Source organism: Dipodomys merriami, unplaced genomic scaffold, assembly GCF_024711535.1.
Source record: "Dipodomys merriami isolate MVZ:Mamm:240054 unplaced genomic scaffold, mDipMer1.0.p SCAF_8, whole genome shotgun sequence".
Lineage (NCBI taxonomy): Eukaryota > Metazoa > Chordata > Mammalia > Rodentia > Heteromyidae > Dipodomys > Dipodomys merriami.
Window position 1 is genome coordinate 32312679 of NW_027206401.1, and position 24579 is coordinate 32337257.

At 43.5% G+C, this 24579-nt stretch overlaps 1 protein-coding gene across 8 annotated transcripts in view; it reads right to left on the minus strand.

The window, feature by feature from the left end:
• The window catches only part of Armc2 (armadillo repeat containing 2), a 106377-nt gene that overhangs the window by 4337 nt on the left and 77461 nt on the right, over positions 1-24579 (minus strand). For all 8 annotated transcript variants that reach the window (XR_011369442.1, XR_011369443.1, XM_070010978.1 and 5 more), the window contains exons 13-17: positions 16837-17155; positions 13286-13408; positions 12876-12989; positions 10479-10611; positions 9975-10135 (exon numbers count right to left, since the gene is read on the minus strand). Coding sequence is in view for 6 of the 8 variants with exons in the window: in XM_070010978.1 (XP_069867079.1) it covers positions 9975-10135; positions 10479-10611; positions 12876-12989; positions 13286-13408; positions 16837-17155 (850 nt within the window). In the remaining 2 variants the exon portion in view is untranslated. The remainder of the gene's footprint in view (positions 1-9974; positions 10136-10478; positions 10612-12875; positions 12990-13285; positions 13409-16836; positions 17156-24579) is intronic.

The window sequence follows — 24579 nt, forward strand, 5'->3', positions numbered from 1 at the left end:
TAGTTTACATTTTGATGATGTGTTAAACTCATCATGAATTTAATAATACCAACAAGATGCACCTAGTATTTGGGATTCAAAGGTTCTTAGGCCAGGTACCAGTGGTTCATGCCTGTAATCCTAGCTACTCAGGAAGCTGAGACCTGAGGATGGCAGTTCAAAGCCAGCCCAAGTAAGAAAATCTGTGAGACTCTTATCTCCACTAAGCTAAAACAAACAAACAACAACAACAACAACAAAAAAAACAATCTAGAAGTGGAAAGTGGACCTATGGTTCAAGTAGTAAAATACTAGCCTTGAGCACAAAAGCTCAGAGATAAAACCTGTACCCACAATTCAAACCCCAGGACTGGCCAAAAAATAAAAGGGATTCTGTTTTTGTTGTTGACTCTGTGTGTGTGTGTGTGTGTGTGTGTGTGTGTGTGTGTGTGTGTGTGTGTGTGTGTGTGTGTGTGTGTGTGTGTGTGTGTGTGTGTGTGTGTGTGTGTGTGTGTGTGTGTGTGTGTGTGTGTGTGTGTGTGTATATACCTACATACATATGATAGCTATTGGTTCTCAGGCTTGAGCTTTTTTGCTTGAGGCTAGCACTCTACCACTTGAACCACAATTCTTCCAACATTTTGGTGGCTAATTGGAGTCTCTCAAACTTTCCTGACCAGGCTGGCTTCAAGCCATGATCCTCAGGTCTCAGCCTCCTGGTTAGCTAGGATTGCAGGTGTGAGCCACTGGTACACAGCTAAAAAGCTATTTATTCTACCAGCCCATTTCCTTTTTTTCTGACTATTAAGATAGGGTCTTCACAATGTTACCCAGACTGGTCTTGAATTATTGGGCTCACAAAATCCTCCCACCTCAGCCTCCTAAGTAGGAAATGACCATATGCTGTAAAAGTAAGAAAATAAAAATTAAAAGACTTTTCCTTTTAGCGATTCTGGGAAGTGAACAGGACTTCACACTTACAAGGCAGGCACTTTACCACTTAAGCCATACCTCCTCCAACTCCTCTTTCATAGGTTATTTTTGAAGTAAGGTTTTGCTTTATGCCCAGGCCAGACAGGACTTCAATCCTACTACTTGTGCTTACTTTTCCATGTTGCTGGGATAAGAGACAGATGCACAGTCATTGTGCTTCCCCTGTAGCTGTACACTATTACACACAACTACTAAATGAGATGGGGTCTCTCAAACTGTTTTGCCTAGGCTGGCTTTGAACCTCAATCCACTTGCCAAGTAGCTAAGATTACATGCTTGAACAACTAGACTGGATTCAAAACACTTTTAATGGTTGTTTTTTATTTTATTTATTTATTTATTTTTTGTCGGTCCTGGGACTTGAACTCTGGGCCTGGGCGCTGTCCCTCAGCTCTTCAGCTCAAGGCGAGCGCTCTACCACTTGAGCTACAGCGCCAGTTCCGGTTTTCTAGTGGTTTATTGGAGATAGGAGTCTCACTGTCTCTCCTGCCCGGGCTGGCTTTGAACCACGATCCTCAGATCTCAGCTTCCTGAGTAGCTAGGATTACAGGCGTGAGCCACCAGCGCCCGGATAATGGTTGTTTTTTAATACCAAGTTTTCAACTCAGGGCCTCAAACTTGCTAGACTTGCTAACTTAGCAGGCACTCTACTACTTGAGCCATGCACCCAGCCCCAATTTTGTTTGATTGTTAGTGAGATGAAGTTTTGAAGACTTTTCGGCCTGGGCTGACTTCAAACCATGATTCTCTGGATCTCAGCCACCTGTTATAGGCATGAACCACCAGCACCTGGCAAAAAGGCTTTAGGAGTTATTTATTGTCTTTTATTCTTTACAAATATTTTAAAACAAGACTTCTTGTTTAGGCTGTGTTTTTCTGAGATGGGATTTTGCTAAACAATAGTGCAAACTAGCCTCAAACTTAAGATCTCCTCCTCTGCCTTTCAAATACTGGAATTTCAGGAATGTACTGACTAATCAGCAAAAACAGATTTTAGTCTCTTAAGAAGGCAGTCATTGCCTTTAAAACGGGGGGAGGGGCTGAGAAGGTGGCTCAATGGTAGAGTGCTTGCCCTGGGTTTGATTCCTCAGTACCGCATAAGCAGAAAAAGCCGGAAGTGGCACTGTGGCTCAAGTGGTAGAGCACTAACCTTGAGCTTGAAGAGCTGAGGAACAGCACCCAGGCCCAGAGTTCAGGACCCACAACCAACCAAAAACAAATTAAAAAAAAAAAAAAAAAGGAAAAAAAAACCAAGTTAAGATTTCTTTTAATAACTAATTGAATTTGTACACAAATTTACATCCAAAAGTTGGATTATAATTTCATATACCAAAGGATTAATAAATAACTTCTTTATATGCACAGTAGAAAAGTTAGTTATTTCAATGATTTACAGAAAAAGGAATCAGGAAATATTTTGGGAAAGTAGCTAATCTAAATTTGACACTTAACTGAAGGGCAGGAATGTAGCTCAGTGGTAGAGCATTGGTCTAGCTTGTGAAGCCCTGGGTTATAGATCGCTAGCACTATAAGAAAATAAAAACAAACCTAGCACTGCTGGCTCATGCCTGTAATCCTAGCAATTCTGTAGCCTGAGATCAGAGGGTTTGAAACCAGCCTGAGCAGAAAAATCTATGAAAATCAAATATCTTTATTTCTAATTAACCAGCAAAAAAGCTCAAAGTGAAGGTATGACTCAAGTGGCAGAGTAGCAGCCTTGAGTGAAAAACTAAGGCCTAAAACCAGCACGTGTGTGTGCGTGTGTGTGCAACTCACAAAAGTAAAAAAAAAAACAAAACTGCAAATTGGGAATGGACTGTGGCTTTTAAACTATCAGAATCATATCCCCCTCCACTTCCTCCTCCTCCTGCTCTCTCCCTCTTCTTCCTCTTTTTCTTCTGTACTGGGCTTGAACTCAAGGCCTGGGTACTATCCCTGGGCTTCTTTTACATAACTCTAGCACTCTACTACATGAGCCACAGCACCACTTCTGGCTTTTTCAATTTATGTGGTGCTGAGGAATCGAACCCAGGGCCTCATGCATGCTAGACAAGCACTCTACCATTAAACCATATTCCCAGCTCCCAGAATATACTTCTTTGAAATGCCAACCAACCCTTTAAGGACGGGAATGTAGTTCAGTAGTGGAACATTTATCTAATATAAGATGCCTAGGGGCTGTCCTTGAGCTTGTTTTGCTCAAGGCCAGTGCTCTACCACTTTGAGTCACAGCTTCACTTCTGGTTTTCTTTTGGTTAATTGGAGTTAATTGCACTGTCCTGCCTGGGATGGCTTTGAACCACGATCCTCAGATCTTATTAGCCTCCTGAGTAGCTGGGATTACAGATGTGAGGCACCAGCACCTGACTTTTAATTTCATTTTTAATGCCAGGATACCCTTGAATTCTGTGAATACCATAAACATATCTAATTCAAGCAGAAAGATGAATGACCACTGAAGTTTCTGTTTATGGTGGGCCTCCCCTCCAACCCAGGTAACAGACTTTCGGAAGGGGCACCAGCTTGCCGGTCAGAAGATTGGCTCTGCCATTTCCTTCCTAGGTCTGTGACCTGAGACAGACTGCTTAGTGCAACCACTAAAATGACCACAAATGTTGCTACTTACATAATTTGCAAACTTTTTTTCATAGGGGCAATTAAGATCCTATTATGAAATGCTACATTATTCTGCTTACATCAGATTTTCTACCCTGACTATTTGTGAACGCTCCCTGTGTACTTCAGCACTCTGGGTATTAAGGTTACCACCCAAGATAAGGAAGTGTGGAATCCCAGTGTGTACCTTCCCCACCCACCCTCCCCTCACGAGCAAGCAGACAGCTCTGCAGCTCTAAGATAAGTTCCAGGCAGACCCAAACACTTCACAAACCACTCCACAAAGACACTGTAAGCAAGCAAACCTGGCTTTCCCCTCTCCCTCCAGAGATAACCAGGAGAAGGGAGTACAGGGAAGGGAATACTGTGTTTGATGACTTCAAAACTCTTCTGTTTGGCTACTACTTCTGGATAAGAAGAGCCTGCTAGACTCTGAGTGACTTCAGATTTCTACATCATCTTCTGGTTCACCCCTCAGGATATTTTTGGGAGCACTAGAAATTGCTTAAGAAAGGAATTCCCAAGCCAGCCATTGGTAGCTCACACCAGTAATCCTAGCTACTCAGGAAGCAGAGATCTGAGGATCAAGGTTGAACCAGACCAACTGGGCAGGAAAGGCTGTGAGACTCTTATCTCCAGCAAAAAGCCAAAAGTAGAGCTGTGGTTCAAGTGGCAGAATGCTAGACTTGAGCAAAAAGTTCAGAGATAGTGCTCAGGTCCTGAGTTCAAGCTCAGGACCAACACAAAAAGAAAAGAAAGGGAAAAGAAGAAAGGAGAGAAACACAAGAAAGAAAGCAGCTAGGGCTCAGGGCACTGGTGGCTCATGCCTGTAATCCTAGCTACTCAGGAGGCTGAGATCTGAGGATCGTGGCTCAAAGCCAACATGGGCAGCAAAGTCTCTGAGACTTTTATCTCCAATTCACCACCAGAAAACCAGAAGTGGTGCTGTGGCTCAAGTGGTAGAGCACTAGCCTTGAGCTGAAGAGGTCAGGTACAGTGCCCAGGCCCAGCCCGACAACCGGCCAAAAAAAGGAAGGAATTTCCTTGCTTATGCCCTTCTTTCTACTTAGGGTTTGTGCAGCCACATTATAGTTTTTTTGTTTTTTGTTTTTTGTTTTTTTGCTATAGTTTAGATGAATTTGTTGGTTCTAGAATATTTTCTGCTTATTGCTGTTATTTTGCTTTTAATCTAATATTAAAACTTTCTTACCTTCCTTGAGATCCAGCTTATTCAGAAATTAGTTAATCCATAGTCAGACCACACTCAGTCTAATGGTTAGACTAGATAATAGCCAAATAAGTTATAAGCAAAATGAAGTCTGAAGTTTCTAAGAAAAGATAGTGACTATAAAAAAGGTTCCATGTTACACTGTGTATCAAAAATTTGACCTTGTACTAAAGAATAGCAAATGCTGACTCAGTTATAATTTCTACCTGTAACGTTCAAATTTAATTATTGGGACTCACAGTAAGGAATACATTTTATATTATGATTCACTGTGTCCATATACAACCTTAGAAATTTATATATATATATATATATATATATATATATATATATATGTGTGTGTGTGTGTGTGTGTATATATATATATTGCCACTCCTGGGGCAATTTCAGGTCCTGAGCACTGTCCCTGAGCTTCTTTTGCTCAAGGCTAGCACTCTACCATTTGAGCCATAGCACCACTTCCAGCTTTTTCTGTTTATGTGGTACTGAGGAATCAAACCCAGGGTTTCGTGCATGCTAGGCAAGCATTCTACTACTGAGCCACATTCCCAGCCCTACATAAATTTTTTTTTTTTTTTAAATCAAGCATTGCACTTGAAGAAACCTACCTTTACTGCATATAACCTATGCCAGGATTTTTTCCTTTGCTACCTTATATTTAAAAGATATTGGTAATAGTCAACTAAATTGATTTCATAGCCCACAGGTGAAAAAAAAAAAAAGCCGTTGATTCTTAGATGACCAACAATTCTTCAGCTTTCTTTGTTCAGTGAATACTTTCAAATACCTAGATTTGAGGTAAGGTATTATATAAAGGATTGTAAGACTCAGAACACTGATAAAATGATCTTCATTATAGTTCCAAAGTCCTACAGCACCTAGAAAAGCTTCTCCTGCTTCGCCTGCTCTCCTGGCAAGGCCAGCCCACTGCTGGAGGATCTGTCGTCAACCGGGCCTTCTTGTCTAAGGCACAGGTCTGGTAACTCTGGCAGAAGCTTGATGCTGCGCTTCTCCAGCTGGAACATCAGGCCCCGTGGTCCTCCTCACAGAACCCAAGTGCCAGGTCCCACGCACATCACCATGAGCCTACAATAGCCTAGTGTTCTTTATGTTCAAAACACTCAACGGCACACACCCATCTCCATTGGCCAGCTTCCTGAGGGGTACATGGTGGAGGACTAGTGTGCCAGAGCACAATAATGAGCTTGGAAGAATTACCTGCAGTATGCCAGGAACCTTTAGATCATATTCCCCTCTCTCTCTCTCTCCTCACCCACCTTGTCCTGGGGCTTGAAGCCTGAGCTTCTTGTGCTCAGGGCTAGCACTCTATCACTTGAGCCACAGCTCTGCTTTTGGTGTTTTTGGACATAAGAGTCTCAAGGACTTCTTGCCTGGCCTGGTTTCAAACCATGATCCTTGGATCTCAGCCTCTTGAGTAGTTAGGATTACAGGTATAAGCCACCAGTGCCCAACTACACCATATTTTTTTTAATAACACCTTTCCAGAAAGAAGGTCAACATCTCAACCACGCTGAAGACCACAACCCCTTTTCCCCAGTCACTCAGCAAGAAGAAGCTAGGTAACTTTTGTTACTATGCCAAATATTATGCCATTATTTCCAACGTGGGCCGATGTGATTTCATATTTTATTCTGCTCTCAAAAGATCCTGGCTATTTCTTCATTTTTATTCTGAGTTATCATTGCCAAAGAATTGAAAGTCAAGTGTACTCTCCTACATTCTCATTTCTTTCCCAAGAATGCTGAGTAAACATTTCATTTTCATTTTTAAAATGTTTAAATAGTTGAACAAAGGGGTTTCAACTCAACATGTCAATGTACAAGTCCATTCCACTTCGTCTGTACACAGCCATGACCATGGCAGAGGTAAAGGGCTGGCCAGACACCATGGCTGACATGCATTATCCAAGCTACTTGAGAGGTAGAATTAGCAAGATTCTATCTCAACCAGTAAGATGAGCTGCAATGTGTCAGTAATTCTAGCTATACCAGAGGCTATAGGTAGGTCTGAACAAACCCTGGACAGAAAAACAATCTTTATCATAGCTGGAGGCGTGATTCAAGTGGTAGAGCTCCTACCTGGCAAGCACCAGATTCTGCATCATAAGGGTCTTAGAGTCTTTTATTGATAGAAAAGCCAAGAAGCAGTATAAACTATATAAACCACAAGGCCCAGTCCTCATTTTTTTTTTTTTTTTGCCAGACCTGGGGCTTGAACTCAAGGATAGCACTCTACCTACAACTAGAGCCACAGCTCCACTTCCAGCTTTTTCTGTTCATGTAGTGTTAAGGAATCGAACCCAGGGCTTCATGCATGCTAGGCAAGCGCTCTACCACTGAGCCACATTCCCAGCTCATAATTCTTAAGAAATCACCTCTCCCTCCTTTATTTAGCACAATTGTACAAAGGAGTTCCACTGTGATATTTCAGCGCACACCATAATGTATTTTGATCAAGTTCACCACCTCGACTGAGAGACATCTTGGTTTGCATGAGAAGTCTGTCATGTTGTATGTTTGTAACTTGTTTATTTTTATCCTTGTCACCATCTACTCAGGGTGGAGTTAGGGCTTATCAGGTAATAGAACAGCAGTTGAGCACAGGCTAGATGTTTATCTTCTGATGGAAAGTCCAGACTTTGTTAGGACTCTAGGAAAATCATTTAATCCTTCTCAACGGACTTTTCTCCTCTTTCTTACATTTAGCTAACGACCTCAGAGACATCTTGTTAGGGTAGAATGAACATTTTGTTTAAAGTACAGCTGGGCATGGTGGTGCCCGCTTGTAATTCTTATTCCAAGGAGGAGGCTGAGGCAGGAGGAACAAAAGTTTGAGGCCAGCTTGAGCCACATAGCAAGACCTTGTCTCAAATAAATAAACCATAAATGAAAGTATACAGCTGTATTAAAACAAAGGTACCACTGTTAGCTGGATCCATAGCACGGGGAAAGTACCTAGTTTGTATGAGGCAATACCCTATCCCTAAATAGTGGCTCAGAATAAGTGGGAAAATAAAAGTTATAAAACGGTAGTACAAGAGAAAGCACACAGGCCATAATTAATGGCTAGATAAGAACTATAGGTTTCCTGTGACTAGTTATAACCATGGTCTTTGAAAGCTTTAGAAGGGCTTGTGAGGACAGGAACACGCATGGGCATGTGTGAAGGCCAGGGGTGGCCACAAGGGAAAGTTGGGAATGGAGTCTTAGGTGTAGGCCAGCTACAAAGAAATGCCTTCAGGGTATACTGGCCCAGTGGAGAAGATGGCCCCGCCCACAGCCTTGTCTGATTGGTCCTGATGCTGTGTGGCACCACCATCCTTGTTATTTATGGCTGATTGCCTCAGCTAGGTAACAAAGGAAGCCACAGATAGCTTCTCACGGAGGCATATAAAATCTTTATGCCACTGGAGTGACTCACTGAGCCAATCACATCTTCTCCCCAAACAGGAGACACAGAAAAGTGTGCCAGCAACAGAGATGCAGAAAGACAAACACTGAGTGCACCCAGGGGGAGGCTCAAGCTGCAGAAACTATGGCCAAACAGAAGCCTAGAGAGAGAAAAACATCTTCCACCCCAGTGGATGCTGGGCTGGGGCTCTATTGCTCCCTGCTTTGAGGATTCTGGCTTCTGAGAGCATCACTGGGAGCCTTTAGGTGACCTCTTGTTTCCGGACTTCCTCCTCCCCTGCAAATCCTTAAACCCCTTCGTGAACCTCAGTCCTAGCTACCTATCAGCCTCACCTGAGGAACTTTTCAGACCACAGATTCTCAAGCTCGCTCCTGGGCTCCTGAATCTGAACGCCTAAGCCTGGGTTAAGACAGGTGTTTTTAATTCCACGGCTGATTTTAAAGCTTCCTCTCCCCCACCCCAGAACCGGATTAAGGCAATCTGAACAGGCACTTTTTGCTTCCTGCAACCAGACAAAGCTTAATGGTCACAAAAGGGCTACAGATGTCAATCATTTACAATCATGCTTAAAAACATTCTTATTCTATTTTTAAGATACACACAAAAGTGTATGTACCTGGGAAAAGCAAACTTCATAACAACCTAGCAACTCTGACTCCTTCTAACACCTTCTGAATCTTGGTTCCTATTCAAAAATGTTTTCATACAACACTTTGCAAAGCACTGTAGCCATCTTTTGAGGTCTTGCTAGATGTCAGGCGCAGTCTACTAGACTGTCAATAGCCGCTCATATACCATCCTCACAACCCTGCAGGGTAGACACCCATTATTCCTAACTTCAACATAATGAAATGTAAATCCAGAGTCTAAGCCCGAGGTCTAAACATATGTAAGGGATAGAGGCAAAGAGGTAAACTCAACCATCTGACTACAAGCCTACTGAGTTTTCCATTATGTCCTCAGAATGCTTGCTTGTTTGGGCCTCACAATTATCTCCCCAGGGAAAGTCAGAGCTTATCATATCCATATTTGAGATGGAAACTCAGGTTATCAAAATTTCTCTTGTCCAAATCACAAGCCAAGAGGACTTGAGCACATAGCAGTAAATCACACTGACCCTTTCTAAACAGCCTTGCCAGTCCAATGCCATGGCTAGGCACTCCACTGTTAACCTAGGCAGGAAAGAAATTATCCTAAAATGAGGATACTGTTAAACATGGGAAGTATTCCTCTTCAGTTTGTAAGCCTTTGCTTTCTACTACTTCAGGATATGGAGCCTACTAAGGTGAAAACATTTCACAGCCCTTTTGCCACATGGTAATTACCATAACTACTAATTAAATCATATACATCCATTTAAAAACATGACTTGATGCAAAGTAGCATTTAACCATATTTCCTCAAAGTTATGACAGTGTCTGTATCTTTAAGCAACAAAAAGAGGTTCTTGCTGAAATCTATTTATGCAGCTAAAAAAAAACTGGGAGAGGGGGTTAGTTTCCAAGTTTCCAAGGAGTTAAACATTTTTGTTGTCTCCATTGTAAATAAATAACATTCAGGCTCTTCCAGAGAATTTCCAATCATAGTAATCCTAAACATTTTATTTTTTGTTTATAGAAAAAAATACCCCAATATATATACCAGTCTTTATCCAAATGGGTCACAGAACAAATTTTGCTTATCTCACTTTGATAAAAACTCACAGATTCACAGTGAGGAATCTTACCTAAAAATGATGACAACAGGGCTAAGAGGGTGTTGGTATCTTCATCTCCAAAACACGAGGAAGCATTCGTGATGTTCTCACTGAAATTCCATAGAGTCTTGCAAACTAAGCAAGCCAGCTGCCAATCATTAGGACCAAAATCTCTTAAACAGTCCACTAACCTGAGTGAGAAAAAGGCAAATTAAAATATTACTCACTTGGACTCTGTCTTTTATTTTTGTATTTTTATAGCATGATGGTTGGTTATCCTTCTACAATATGTGTGAGGTATAACGGAACAGTCATTTAAAATAATTTCCTATTTCCAACTTCAAGTGGCAAAATCACTCCTGAATTATTTTGTGTTCAATAGAATCTAAATTCTCTTTTTTTTGTGCTAGACTAGGACTTTCCAAATGTTGAAATACCTTTGCTTAATTTGAATGAACTAAGGGGTAGGTCAAAATTCTCAGGAAAAACTACATTCTCTTGACTCAGAGTCAGGACACTGTGCCTTAAACTTACTTTTTAATTCCACCTCCTTCTTTCAGGATGACACGTTTGTCCTTGTCCACGGTGAGATTTAGGAGAACACCACAGGCAGAAAAGCAGATGTCCTGATGCTTAGCGTCCAGCAGTGCGATCATGAACTTGTGTACTGCGAGGACAGAGAACAAATGCGGACCAGCCAAAGCTCTGAGGCAGGGGCCCCAGAGGTATCTTGTTTCCCAAATGGCATATGGGAAGTGGGAGGGAGTGGCTTACAAAGCTAGAAGCCTCATTGATGGACTTCACCCATCCTTCCTAGGTCTTTATCCCTCTTCCAGCAATCGGTGTCCCAATACCTATCTCCTAAGTGCCTAGTCTTGGCTTCCCACATCCTCTGCTCCAATATTATCACCAACTCCAGCAGTTCTGTCTCCAGAGCTGCAATAGAGACTCTGGGGGTGGGGGGGGTGAAAAGAAGGAACACAGGAGATATTCATCCCTATTTCGGGTTGTTCTCAAGGGCCTTTGGAACTTCTGGAAACAACTCTTCAGTACATGCTGGTGTGTGGGAGGAGAGAGTCAGCTCCTGCTGTAGTCTTACCTGAAGCCTCCCAGGCCTGGCTAAGTATGGGAGGAGATGCTTGGGAGTGCTGGAAAGCCTAGGGCAAGGCACCCCGGGGATCAGTTCCCTTCACTCCTAGGAAACAGACCTGGGGACCCTTTGCCCTGTTTTCTCATCCCCCACATCAGAAGATGTGAGAACTAACTTAAGGTTTGAGGGAGAGGAAAAGAGGTGAGCTCCGCTCGTGCCGAGTCACGGTGTGCGCCTGAGGGTGATGGCTGCCAGGCTCTGGCCTCGGCCCTATTGATTGGGTTGGGCAAATGAGCTTGGCAAAGGCCACATTACATCCAAATATTCTGAACACTCTGAAGAACACATTCCAAAATGTTAGCAGTTCTCGCTGGGGCAGTGGGATCATGGCAGTTTGCTGCTGGGGTCATTGATCTTAAAACCATACTTGTCATTGTTTTGGAAGTACTGGGTTTGAATTCAGGGCCTCACACTCTAGGCTAGCAAAGATACTGCTGAGCCACACCTCTAGCCCTGTTTGTCACCGGCTATTTTTAGGACAGAGTCTTGCCTCCTGCCTGGGGTCTGCCTGAGCCATGATCTGCCTACTTCCTGAAAGTAGAAATCACAGGCACACACTACTGCATCCATTTCCCTTCTGTTTCACAGACTTTTCTGTATAGGCTGGCCTGGTACCATGATCCACCCAAACTGCAGCCCCTGTGTAGCTCGGTTTGACAGGCACACACCATAGCACCCTCACACCATGATTCCCCCATTCTCTTGTAGCTAGGATGATAGGTGTGAGCCACTGGCACCTGGCCAAAATTATTACTTTGACACAAAAGATGTGAGACATATCAAAAGGATGATTAATATAAACACTTGGGTGCATGCTGCCCACCTAAGTTAAGAAAAAAAATTATATTCAAAGCATCATGTTGTGCCTGACAGATATATACAATTCTTATTTGTCATTAAAATTAATAAGCAAAACCTTATGGATGTGCTTTACATCTTTGACAACGCTTCCAAAAATAAATTGTCGCAGACATGGAGCATTCATTTCCAAACATCCTACATACACCAGCCGGGAGTCAGTGGTCACACCTGTGATCCTAGCAATTCAGGAGTCTGAGATCTGAGGAGCACAGCTCAAAGCCAGTCTAGGCAGGAAAGTCTGTGAGACTCTTATCTCCAATAAACAGCCAGGAAACCAGAAGTGGCACTGTGGCTCAAGTGGCAGAGCACTTGCCTTGAGCTGAAGAGCTGAGGGACCAAGCCTAGGCCCAGAGTTCAAGTCCCACAAATTAACGACATAAAAAAAAAAAGTACACCAGTGGCATCATGCTCTCTCTATTCTCCTATCTCTAGTTTTTTGCTCCCCTGCACATTTAGGCTTGATCCATGTTGACATACAAACATCTAATTTATTTAAATTGCCATACAACATTTTGTTACACAAGCATACATATTTATACACCAAAATACATTACACATAATTATCATCTACTCTGGTGGACACTTAGGTCATTTCCAATTCTTGCAATTACAAGTAAAGTCTGACAGACATTCTAGTATGTGTTGGAAAATGTCTCGAGTCCATTCCCGTGGGCAGAAATAATGAATGCAGATTATTTGTTTCCATTACACACACACACACACACACACACACACACACACACACACACACCATTCCTCTACTCAAGGCCATACAGGAGGGAGGGGAACACTACCTGCTCTACTTCAGGATCCTGAATTCTCATACCCAGAACAGAATGTAAAAGGCTAACTTAGGTGAAACTACTGAGCCAATTATTACTTGCAAGAAGTGCGTGCTTATGAATTTACCATTAACTTACCATTGTTATGCACAATAAAGTTGCAGACGTCATGGTCCTGGGAGAGATTTCCAAACACACGCACAGCCTCCAGGATTCCGTCCATGTTGTTGCTCACAAGAAGCTTTAAGAGCACTAGATTGGGTAAGCAGAAAAGACCGTCAGTGCCAGTTAAGTTTTAAGTGAATGAACTTGGCCTCATATTAAATACTGACAACTTAAAAATTAAAAGATGATAATAAAATGCAAACTGAAAGGAACATAAGCAACAACTAGTAAACTAATTTTTCCCATATTGTAATTTCCTAGAGAGAGACCACTCTCTCAGGTATTTGTGGCACAAGAGGATAGAAATATATCCAGTTATGCATGTCAGTTAATAAAATCAAGTGCTGAAGCACTCAAGGACCCACACTAACTCTGAATCTTACATTCAGCAATATAGAGCTTTTTGTCGTGGATAATGGAATTCTTCACTTGGTAGAAGGACAAATTGTTGATTGTTGCTGTCGTATTGATCACCAGCTCCTCACAGTCATCAAGTGACTTGTATTCTGAAACACAAATCATCAGGGGGTCAGGGACATAATTCAGAAGAAGAACCAATGATACCAAATATCATTAATAGGGTCAGGCAAGATCTTGACTCAGGCAAGATCCCATGCAAAGGGATTGGGAGTACTGTTTGCCACTTTATTTCCTGGGACTCTGCCCACAGGAAAATGCACCATCCCTGGCTAGGGGAGACCTCACACTAAGTTACTCAGTCCCTGAAGTCAGGAGGGCTGGATGCTAGTGGCCCATTTCTGTAATCCTAGGTACTCAGGATGCTGAGATCAGAAGACTTTCAACTCCAGGCCTGCCCCTTGTATGAAACTAGAGTTCCTCAGGTAACAAGTAGAAGGACCATTAGCCATGATGGGGACTGTCTAGCTCCTACATTTTCTGATTTAATGGTCATTCTTCAGCCTTCTTTTTCTTCATCTTTCTTTTGCTTTTCATTAAGGGAGAGAGCCTTTGTGACAAATCTCATTCTAAGAAAACTCAGTCATTTGTTAAACCACAGAAGGCATAGTAGGGCCTTCAGCCTGTGGTCCCCTCATCCTCAGCAACCAAGACACTACAAAGCACACACTTCAGAAATAGGAGGGAAATCCCAAAAGGAGATGAGGCCCTGGTTGCCTTCTTTGTAGCCTGAATACATAGAAAATAGAGATGTAAATTATCGTGGTTTTTGATATGGCTTCCTTAGCAAGGAAATACTCTGGGAGGCTCAAGATTTTAGGACCTATGAAGGAATGTCCCCTGTCTTGGGAAAGATAAGGTAAAAGAAGAGAAACAGGACCCCAGATATATCTCTGCTTATTTGGACCTTGACCTTGAAGTAAGAACTCTGGTGCTTCCCTCTTCACTCTGTGGCTTTGCTCAACTTATTTAACCCCCTGGGCTTCAGCTTTCTTGATTATAAAGCCGAGGTGATGACTGAATGCTTTCTGAAGAATTGCTATAAACTTTACATGTGTTCATATTCAAAAAAGGACTTAAAATAGTGCATGGCACCCAGTGTGTGCTAGGTATTTGTTAAGTAAATAGATGGAACATCTAGAAGGGCAATTCCTGGGGGAGAGGGGTACTTCAGGAGAATGATCCATGCCAGGAAGGTCTGCAGCCTGGGTTCCCTCATTTCCCAATTAATAACACTAGATCTAGGGCTGTACATAGGCATTTGTTGCTTTGTCTTAGAAGAATTCATTACTCTCCCAGAAATGTGAGATAGCACTAGGGGTCTCCACCTCTCCTTGGACCACACATTTGGACAGCCAGAAATGGCATCACAGTTACTGAGTAGCCATCCTGAACAACACCGGGCACTTTACATGCATTCACCTACACTAAAGTTAATTAGGAATCAGGCTTCACATGCATTTATAAGCATTTCAGTTCACAATAGTTATTCTCTAAACGTAATCTCAGACTGCCATCAAAATATACCATGAACTAAGTGGCTTGAGAAATTGATTTTTCTCACAGTTCTGGGGATAGGAAGTCCAAATCCAGGGTGGCAGCACAGTCAAGGCCTAGCCTGGGCCTTCTTCCTGACTTCCTGATGGCCCGACCTTTCTCCCCACCATATCCTCACATGCACAGACAGATGGAAACCCAGGGTGTCTTCTCGGTATGAGGGGCCCACCTTGTAACCTTGTCTAGACCCAAAGGGCCCATCTCCAAAAATGATCACACTAGGAATTAGGGACTTTGACAGATGAATTACATTCACAGTGGTATCCTGACATCCCCATTTTATAGAAGAGAACCACGACATAGAGATGAAATAATTTGCTGGTTTTCACTAATGCGGACATCTAAATCCAGGGCTGCCTGGGCTCCACTGTCCTCCTCTTCACATAGCACCCTGTGGAGGCCAAGACTCTAATTGCTGAGCTCCCATTAGAGCTTTTTGGATGATGATCTGTTTCCAACAAGTGGAGGAATGCCATCCTGCCCGCTATCACTGACTCAGGGATGTGAGGGGCTTTGCCATTTGATCTGTTGTCCAGGCACAAATTTCTGATTCTGATTCAGCACTCTTGATGAGAAAGCTTGTTCCTGACTAGATAGGTTAATGAGTCTGAAAGTGAGACTGGTCTTAATCAGTAAGAGTGACCAGGAGAGGTTAGTCCTGGGGTATAAGCAACTCCTCTGGGAGGATATTAGAGGTGGGGTGAAAGGATAGGACCATGGGAAACCCTGTGACTGACTGCAAGAGCAGTCAGGCTGACCTCAGGTTGGTGGGCACAGCAGGACTGTCCCATAGTCAGAGTCCATAGGACTTTGGAGGGTTCAGAAAGCCCTCAGCATATGAGCCCCACAAAGGGAAGATGTCAAAGGTGACTCTAGGGAGGTAAAATCTTTCAAGAGACAGAACAGACAAGAGTTCACAATCTGCCATGACAAGGAAGGTTCAGCAGTCCTGGCTAGCCACAGAGAACATGTTCACCACCAACACCTGCCTTGAATGGATGAAGCTTGGACATTATAGACTGAAGCATCCCCAAGGGAGAAGGCCCCACACCTGCCAGAGGGATGGACGAATTACAACCTCTGAGGGCAGCCCCACATATATGCGTGGGTTTTGTTGCTGTCATTTCCTATGTTTGACACAGGTCTTTCTATAAAGTCAAGGTTGGCCATGAATTTGAGATCCTTTAGAAGACAGGGCTTTTAGAAATGAGGCCATAAAGACAGGAATTTAATTCAGTAGGATTAGTGACTTGATAAGAGGAAGAGAAAAGACTAAGGGATATAGCTCAGTGATGGTGCATTTGCCTAGCTTGTGAAAGGGCCTGGATCTGATCTCCAGTACTTGGGGGTGGAGTAAAGGGGGGAGGAAGGAGAGAGAGAGAGAGAGAGTTCCTATCCCAAGGGCTCCCACAAGGAAGGACATGAGACTTGTAGCATATTGATCTTCACCTTTTCAGCCTCCAGATGTGTGAGAAATAAATTTCAGTTGTGATCTATGTATTTTGTTGTGGCAGTCCACGCCAACTACTAATACAGGGAGAAGGATGGAACGTGAAGGACTGGGAGGTGTTCCCAGATCATTTAAGAATTGAAAGAAGAAAAAAAGAAATCAACTTTAATCATGTGGATTATCCAAAGAAAAATGTAGGGTTTTTAAAACCTTTTGTGGTTAGTTTGGCCAACTTTTGCCCATGTGATTGATAGGATTGTTTTGAGTTGAAATATAATTCACTAACCATAAAATTTACCCTTTGAAAGGGCACGGTTCCATGGACTTTAGTAATGATCTACATTTTTTATTATTTGTTTTTTTTTTCTTTTTAAAGGAACCTGGGTTATGTTTGAGGTGGTTGTGAACAGAAGAGGAATTCTCCTTTATGCAGCTAAGAACGTTTGTTATAGTTGGTCAAATTGTCCTACGCCCCAGCCACAGAACTGTCTTGGGGCCCTGGGATCTTACCCAGCATAGTCAGCAGCAGTTCCACGACTTGTTGGTTGGCAGCTAGCCCAGGGCCAATGCGAGGGTGAATGGCCATATTGGCAAGCACGCGGGTCAGCTTGATGAGCACATCCTCAGCCTCCGAGGGTGGCCCCTGTGGGCGGGGCTGCCCACCTCCAGCACACGCTGGCCTGGGGGATTGCAAATCCAATTGATAGAACATCTGGAACAATGATAACAGAGTTTGGATGCTCCCTTTCTCTTTGAAAAAGTGTTCCCGAGCCTGGTTATTTTTTGCTGTCAGGTTGCCAAGAATAAAAACAATCCGAATGACTAAATCCTGCAAGAAGTGAAAGATTGAAAAAGAAGAAGAAGAAAAGAGTTGTAAGTGCAAAGAGGCCGGAGCAAGTACTTGGAAAGAATACAGTTACACTTAATTTATTTGTCATTTAATTAAGAGTAAAATGGAACACATCTGGCTTCTACCAATGCATACAGTGTTTGATTCCCAAGATGGGCACATATTGAAAGAGGAGATTAAATGCAGTTGGGGGGGATCTGAAACAGTAACTAATTGATGTGATCAGCGAAGTCTTTTAACTTCAGATCCTCCATTTGAAATTCTGGGTGGCCTTTCTTACTATTTTTTTTTAATTCCCAAGAATAACTAGTTGACTGGTCTCAATGTGTTATGTAAATTTAAATTTTGACACTAACAGATTTCTTAAGTATCCATATCTTTTCCTAAAAAGCCACTTTCTATTGAAGCATTATGTCTAAAAACCAGATATTTCCCAATAGTGGGTTGCATTACAGTAGGGTTTCTTGATTTCAACACCACTGACTTTTGTAGCTTGAAAACTCTTGTTTTTTTTTGTTTGCTTGAGACAGGCTCCCCTTATGAAGCCCAACCTCCCAAGTGTGAGGATTAGAGGCATGACCCATCACATCTGGCTCAGCTAATTCTTTGTTGTAGATAGCTGTCTTGTGTACTATACCATCCAGGGCCTTTACCTATTGGAGTCCAGTAGCATCTCTCCAGATGTCTAAATCTCTCCTAGGGCAATAATTCCCTAGCTGAGCACTACTGTTCCATACCAACACGACATGAAAACAGCAGCAGTCAGTTTTTTTTTTTTTTTCATCTGAGTGATGTGTACAAGACCAACCTTGGCTACAGTGTGCATCTGAGATTTTTGCATTTCTCTGTACATAATATTTCACAGTAAAATTAGTGTTTTTTGTTTTTGTTTGCTTGTTTTGCCAATTCTGGGGCTTGAACTCTGGGCCCGGGTGCTGTCCCATAGTCTCTTTGTGTTTAGGTAGAATAACACTCTACCACTTGAACCACAGTGCCACTTCTACCTTTTTCTGAGTCATTTATTGGAGATAGAGTCTCATGGACCTTCCTGCCCAACCTGGCTTTGAACTGTGATTCTCAAATCTCAGGCTTCTGGGTAGCTAGGATTGCAGGCATGAGCCACTGATATAAAAATGTTTTTTAAAACCCAAGCTGAGAGCATTTCTAAAATTAAAACCATGAAGACAATTAGGTTCTTCATTGGACAACAGAGCACAGACATGGGTTGAGTCTTACAGTGGTGGCTTAACTCAGCTGGGAGGAGATGTTAAAGGAATATTCACTGGGAGCCACAACCAGCCTGGGTGCTGGTGTTTGTCATGCCAGGTACTGTGCCCTGTTACAGACAAGAAAGTGGGTCCCAGGAAAGCTGTTCAGGTCATATGGCGGGTGCGGGTGGAGCAGGACTTGAACCCAGGATTGCCAAGACTCTGGAGTCCTTTCTACACCAGGCCTGGCCTCCCACATAGAGTATCATTTAGCTGGTCTCCTCTTCTGGCTCTCTTGCTTGCCTGAAGGACAGCTAAGGAATTGTCTTCTTTTAAAATACAAATGTGCTACCCAAAGGAATTACCATGGACTTAAGTCTGTTGATCAGATCAATAGTCAGGAGCAGCCTCAAGGAGAGAAGGGGCAAAGTACTGGGGACATTTTCATCTAGGTACAGCAGGACCAGATGGCCCATTGCAGGGTATTCAGTGTGGAAAGAAACTTTGGAGGCTTAAGGGTAAAGGACGACTTTTAGCTTTGCCTAGGACTTCTCTGCCAATACCAACTTGTTCCTGCTTGTTCGTAAAAGAAGTTTTCCCTGACACTCACTGGCATGGAAGCATCGAGGCTGCTGTGTGTGCAGCTGGGAGCCATTTGCCAACATTTACATAGGACAGAGCCTCCCACCATGGCAAGAACTGGAGCCAGGCCAAGAGAAACTGTTTTCCAGAACAGGGCATCTCGAAGCCTTCTGCCAGGCAATCCAGCTAGGAAAACCTGCTCCTCACTCACCCCACACCCCAGAAAGAACAATTGCCTAGATAATGCTTGGGTCAGGGAAGGAGTTAGAGGTGACACAGGTATAAACTAGGAAGAGACACAGTGTGCAGAGGAGTGAACAATGTATTTGAGGAGACAGGGCTAACCTCTGTGAAGAAATAGCCAAGACTGAACTGGCTCCCCAAAGAACAAGACAGCAAAGAGGATTAGGCATTCCAGCGGAAGAGCCGGGTAGTCTGGATTCCCATAAGGGATTTAGCTTCTCTGGGCCTTTGAGAAGTCACTTGCAAAAAAGGGGAAAATACTGTATTGTGAGATTGAGTGAGGAAAAAATAAAAGACAATGCTCAGGTTGTATTGTGAAGTGATTCAGGCATTGCATCCAGCCTTTTTCATGCATTGTCAACAAAACGTTACTAATAGCTAATAGGACAGTCTTAGAAAAGTACAGAAAAAGGGGTGCTCAGTGAGCAGAAAAGGATGAGCAGAGTTATAAAGCATGAACTTAAGCTAGGTGCCAGTGGCTCATGCCTGTAATCCTCAGGAGGCTGAGATCTGAGGATCAAGATCTGAAGCCAGCCAGGAAAATCTGTGAGATTCTTATCTCCAACTAATCACCCCAAAGCTGGAAATGGAGCTGTAGTTTGAATGGTAGAGGGTCACCCTTGAGTTTAAAAAAAAGCTAATGGATAGCATCTAGGCCCTGAATTCAAGACCCAGCATACTCTCTCTCTCTTCTTTGCTCTCTCTCGCTCTCTCTCTCACACACCACACACACACACACACACACACACACACACACACACACACACACACACACACAGAAAATGACTTAAGTTCACAATTGGAAACAAGGTGGACAATGTATGTGGGGGGGGGGGAGCACAAGGGTACGTCGTTGGCGGAAGGACTCACTAGAAGATATATTTAGGATAATCTTCCTAAGCCTTGCGGTCACCTTGTCCTTATTTGATCAGATGGACTCTTCCCCCAAAGAACTTGTGGCCTATAAGCCTTAAATCCAAAACAGCACACACACACAGTTTCTGATACTCAAATCCCATTTCACAGAAAACCAATAGTGACTTTCCCAAAGCAAAGACCCTGCCATGGGCTCTTGAAGGAGGAAAACTTGAAGGCAGTTCACCCAAGTCAGACCTAACAGAAAAGCAACTTTCCAACAGGACAGAGGATTTATAAGAACTAAGCTCCTAATGGAAAATTCTATCTCACATTTTTCCTTCCTTCCTTCCTTCCTTCCTTCCTTCCTTCCTTCCTTCCTTCCTTCCTTCCTTCCTCCCTTCCTACCTCCCTCTCTCCTTTCCTTCCTCCCTCCCTCCCTCCCTCCTTCCTTCCTTCCTTTTACTTTCTTTCTAGAAGTTCTGGGGTTTGAACTTGGGACTTTACACTTGCTAGGCAGGTATTCTACTATTTGAACACCTCCCCCAGCCCTTTTTGTTTGGTTGTTTTTGAAACAGGGTCTAACCTAGACAGTGATCCTTCCACTTACACTCTGGCCAGAGTTGGGATAATAGGCATGTGCTACCATGCCTAGTTGTTTCTGATGAGAAGGAGGGGCTCTATGGCTATCCTGGAATTTTGATCCTCTGGATCTTACCTTCCCAGCTGGGATGAGCTGTGTCAGTCACCATGCTCTGTTATTGGTAGAGAGAGGAGTCTCATGAATTTTTTTCTCAGACTGGACCTGAACCACATTCCAAAAGTCAGCTCACCAAAATTCACCACATTCCTACCGGTATCAGTCTCCTAAGTAGCTGGGATTACAGGCATAATCTACCATTCCCAGCTCTGTTTATGTTTTCTGAGGACTATAAGCAAAGTTTTGTGCAAACTTTGGTGTTTTTTTCATTTAGACACCCTATACCAGACTACTTCTGAAAACTGTTCATAGCTATTAGTAATAGTAATATCATCTAACACCGAGAATGTAGCAACATGGCAGCACTGTTCTAAGGCTTTGCATGCACATATTAACTAATTCACTAAAAGAAAAGACAACTTGCACTCTGACATCTGAACACCACCATTGCCAACATCCAAAGCCAAACAGCACATCTGATGGCACTTTTAGGTTAACAGGTTTGCGACTTCACTGCATTCCCTACATTGTGGGGATTTCACTTTCACAAAAGGCAGGAAAGCCATTGGGAGTGGTTTTAATTGCCTTCTGAAGGAATTTTGTAAATAGCCAACAGAACTGATCAGTTTACCCCATTTGGAAGGATGCTGAGCTATTTTGCTTTTCTCTTAGTAAACCCAGCAGACTCCTCCAGCCCTGAACCTCCTCTTTCTGCACTGTTGATCTGCCTGAGTCTGGGGACTTTTCCTTGGCTTTAGGAAGAAGCAGGTTTTCTTAGTGGTCACTGTTCTTCAGTTCTCCTCTACCCACTATCATGTGTGGTCTAATCAGGGAACACTAAGTGCTTACTTTTCTTTCCCTGAAAGTTCTCTCAGGCTTGTCCACATGTCTGATTCTTTGTCACATCTCTGTGGTTCCTTTGTGGTAGTGTGACTAAGCCTAAAGTGGGGGTGGGGAGGAGGAGTCTGGGCTGTAGGGCAGGAAGAGTTAACACTGTCACCATACCTCCCTCTCCCTGCCTTCAGATGGAGAAAGGAGGGGGTGGTTCCTGGCAGCAGCCGTGCCAACTGAAGGATGGCATGCGAAATCAACAAATGGAAATGGCAGATTGCACTGTTCGCAGCGCCCAGCTTCCAGCAACTGCTCTGCTCACTGTGTCTGTCCTCTTCTTCGGGGTTGGCTAAGGCCTCTTTTCTCTCTCCCTTCTCATTCTCCACAGATCTGGGGAGTGTGAAATGGCCCAAAATAGAAGAGATGGTGTTCCTTTGTTCCCTTGCATGTGCTCGCCTTGGCTCACCTGGAATTCTGAGACAGGAGGCTGGGCAAAGGGGCTGTGCAAGGCACGCACCTCACCCCGGGTGGCCTTGGCTTCCACTCCTGAACAAAGTGTCCCCACAGAACCCAGGCCTGGCTTTTGGGTATTATTATGGAGAGATGATCTATTGTTCCACAGCCTTATCCACCTCGGGTCGACAAAGTGTAATTCAGTTTAAATATCCTGAGGATTTATAGAGATTAAAACTAAGACGAGAATTACTGATTTAGAGAGACCACCAATTTCAGAGCAGAAAAGTACATTAACATACAATTCTCCATTCCTCTATTTTTACACATCCATAAATCAACATGTACTTTTATGCTGTTTTTATTCTATTGAATACAAAGTTGCACATTCACACCACAGCTATGTGGTTTTTGAAAGAACAAAATGAAGATGAATCAGGAGAGGTCCGCCCCGCCCCCGAAGGCAATCTAGCATAACCAGTGCACACTGGCTTTCTAACTTTGCTTAAAACTGAATAGCTTAGCAACAGCTACAGCCAATCAGAACTCAGACAAACAAGTTCATCTATTGTAAGAGCCCTGACCTCAAGTGAGCATGCCAGTTCTAGCCTGTGGGATCTCTGCCTGAGGTTAACAGGCTCTGCCCAGTAATCACGCATGTTACTAAGTGTTACGGCCCCACAAGCCTGAAAATAAAATTACTTTAACTGCAACGAATCAAGGAGCAGAACTCTGCTGGGCAGATTAGTTTATGCCAAGTTCTAGGAACAGCAGCAACTATTGAAGTCACACTTCATATAAGAGGTGTTGGCCTAAAGCCAACTTCACAGAAAAGACCTCACCTCTTCTCAGAGATATGGAAACTGAGGCTTTAAGAGACTCAATAACTCCAAAGTCACACCCTGGAGAAGAGGCAGGACTTCCAACAATCGCTTCTGAATGTGTACTCAGTTTCCAAAGTTGTCCTCAACCTCACTTCTTATTCCTAGTGACTCTCACCTTCCCACTTGTCCAGCCCTGGGACATGTCTCATCCTCTTGATCTTGCCTTGTCTCCCCCACCTCCAATCACCCCTGAGCCGGTTCAATTCTGTCATCTCAAAATCTCCCTGAAATCCCTTCTTTCCCTGGAGAGAGGCACTGGCTATCTGGGACCTGTCTGTAGATGCTGTCAGTGAGCCTGTGATGAACAGCAACACTACTTCCTAAAGCACAGCTTAGCTCATCCCTCTGCTCAGAGATACTTCCCACTGAGGTAGGTGCCAACGGCAGTGTCTAATTTGCCACCTGGGCCTGTAGGACCACTTGGGCATTACCTCACAGTGCTTCCCACCCAGGGCCGCCCAAAGCGAACATGTCCTCCCCAGCTCACACACCCTTCTACTACCTTAAAATAGCTGAGGTGTGATGTTGACCACAGCAATGGATGATATCCAGATGACACAGACCCAGTAAACTCCCTCTGCAGACTCCACTTATTTAGGTAGGAGAGGCCAACCTCTACCCAGCAAAGCAAAACATTGGTGAAAGATTCTTCAAGAATGGATTGAACCTGAAGTGGTTGTAAATGGGTTTAACGTGTGAACCCTTTGTGTAGGGGGGTGGGGGTTGAACTCAAGGCCTTGCACACTAACTTGGCTTTTTTGTTCAAGGCTGGCACGCTACCACTTGAGACACACTTCTGCTTCTAGCTTTTTGCTAGTTAACTGGTGATAGAAGTCTTGGCTTCAAATCTCAATCCTTAGATCTCAGCCTCTTAAGTAGCTAATTACAGGTGTAAGCTACCAGCATTTGGCTTGAACCCTCTCTTAAACAGAAAATGAAATTCATCAGAATGTCTTCTTTAAACTTGGGTGAGAAACCTCTTGCCTCTGAGAGTTGAGCCAGGTTTTGCAATTTGCATAATATATCCGACTTCCTGCCTATCAGCAAAACTCACAGCTTAGTGATAGGTGGCTTAAAGAACAGATAAATCTGACCAATCCAGAAGACAGACTGTGCACTTCTGGGGAAAATACCATTTCACCTAAGAGCACTAAAGGTCAAGCAACTAATTGCCCAGCTATGTAACTACATATGGTGGAGCTCTCAGATGTGGGAGGTTCAGAATTGGCTTATTTAAGAAGGTCACTTGAGAACCAGAAGAAGCTATACTGAGTTCCTCTATCCATCTATCCATGCTAGCAGCAACCGTTGAGGACCTGCTCTCTGACTGTGATGACCCCTGAACAAGTACCAAGGCAATGCCACAATGCCATTATGCTCAGTTCTTCTGTATGTCTCAGACATCAGTCAGGCCTTGAGGTTCTGTACTGAGTTCAGGAAGAGCCAGTTCCACAAGGGCAAAGCAGCAGGAGTGAGAAAGGAGGAAACAAATCCAGGGCTTAGAGTGTGTCTGCCTGGTCAGGGGTGCGGAGCCAGGCCAAGGGGGAAACTCAGCCAAGTGCTCTTGGCATCCACTGGGAATGTGCCTTGCAGAGGGACTGGGAAAACAGCCACTGCTCCCTGCCAGGGAGGAGGCAGAGAGCAGCA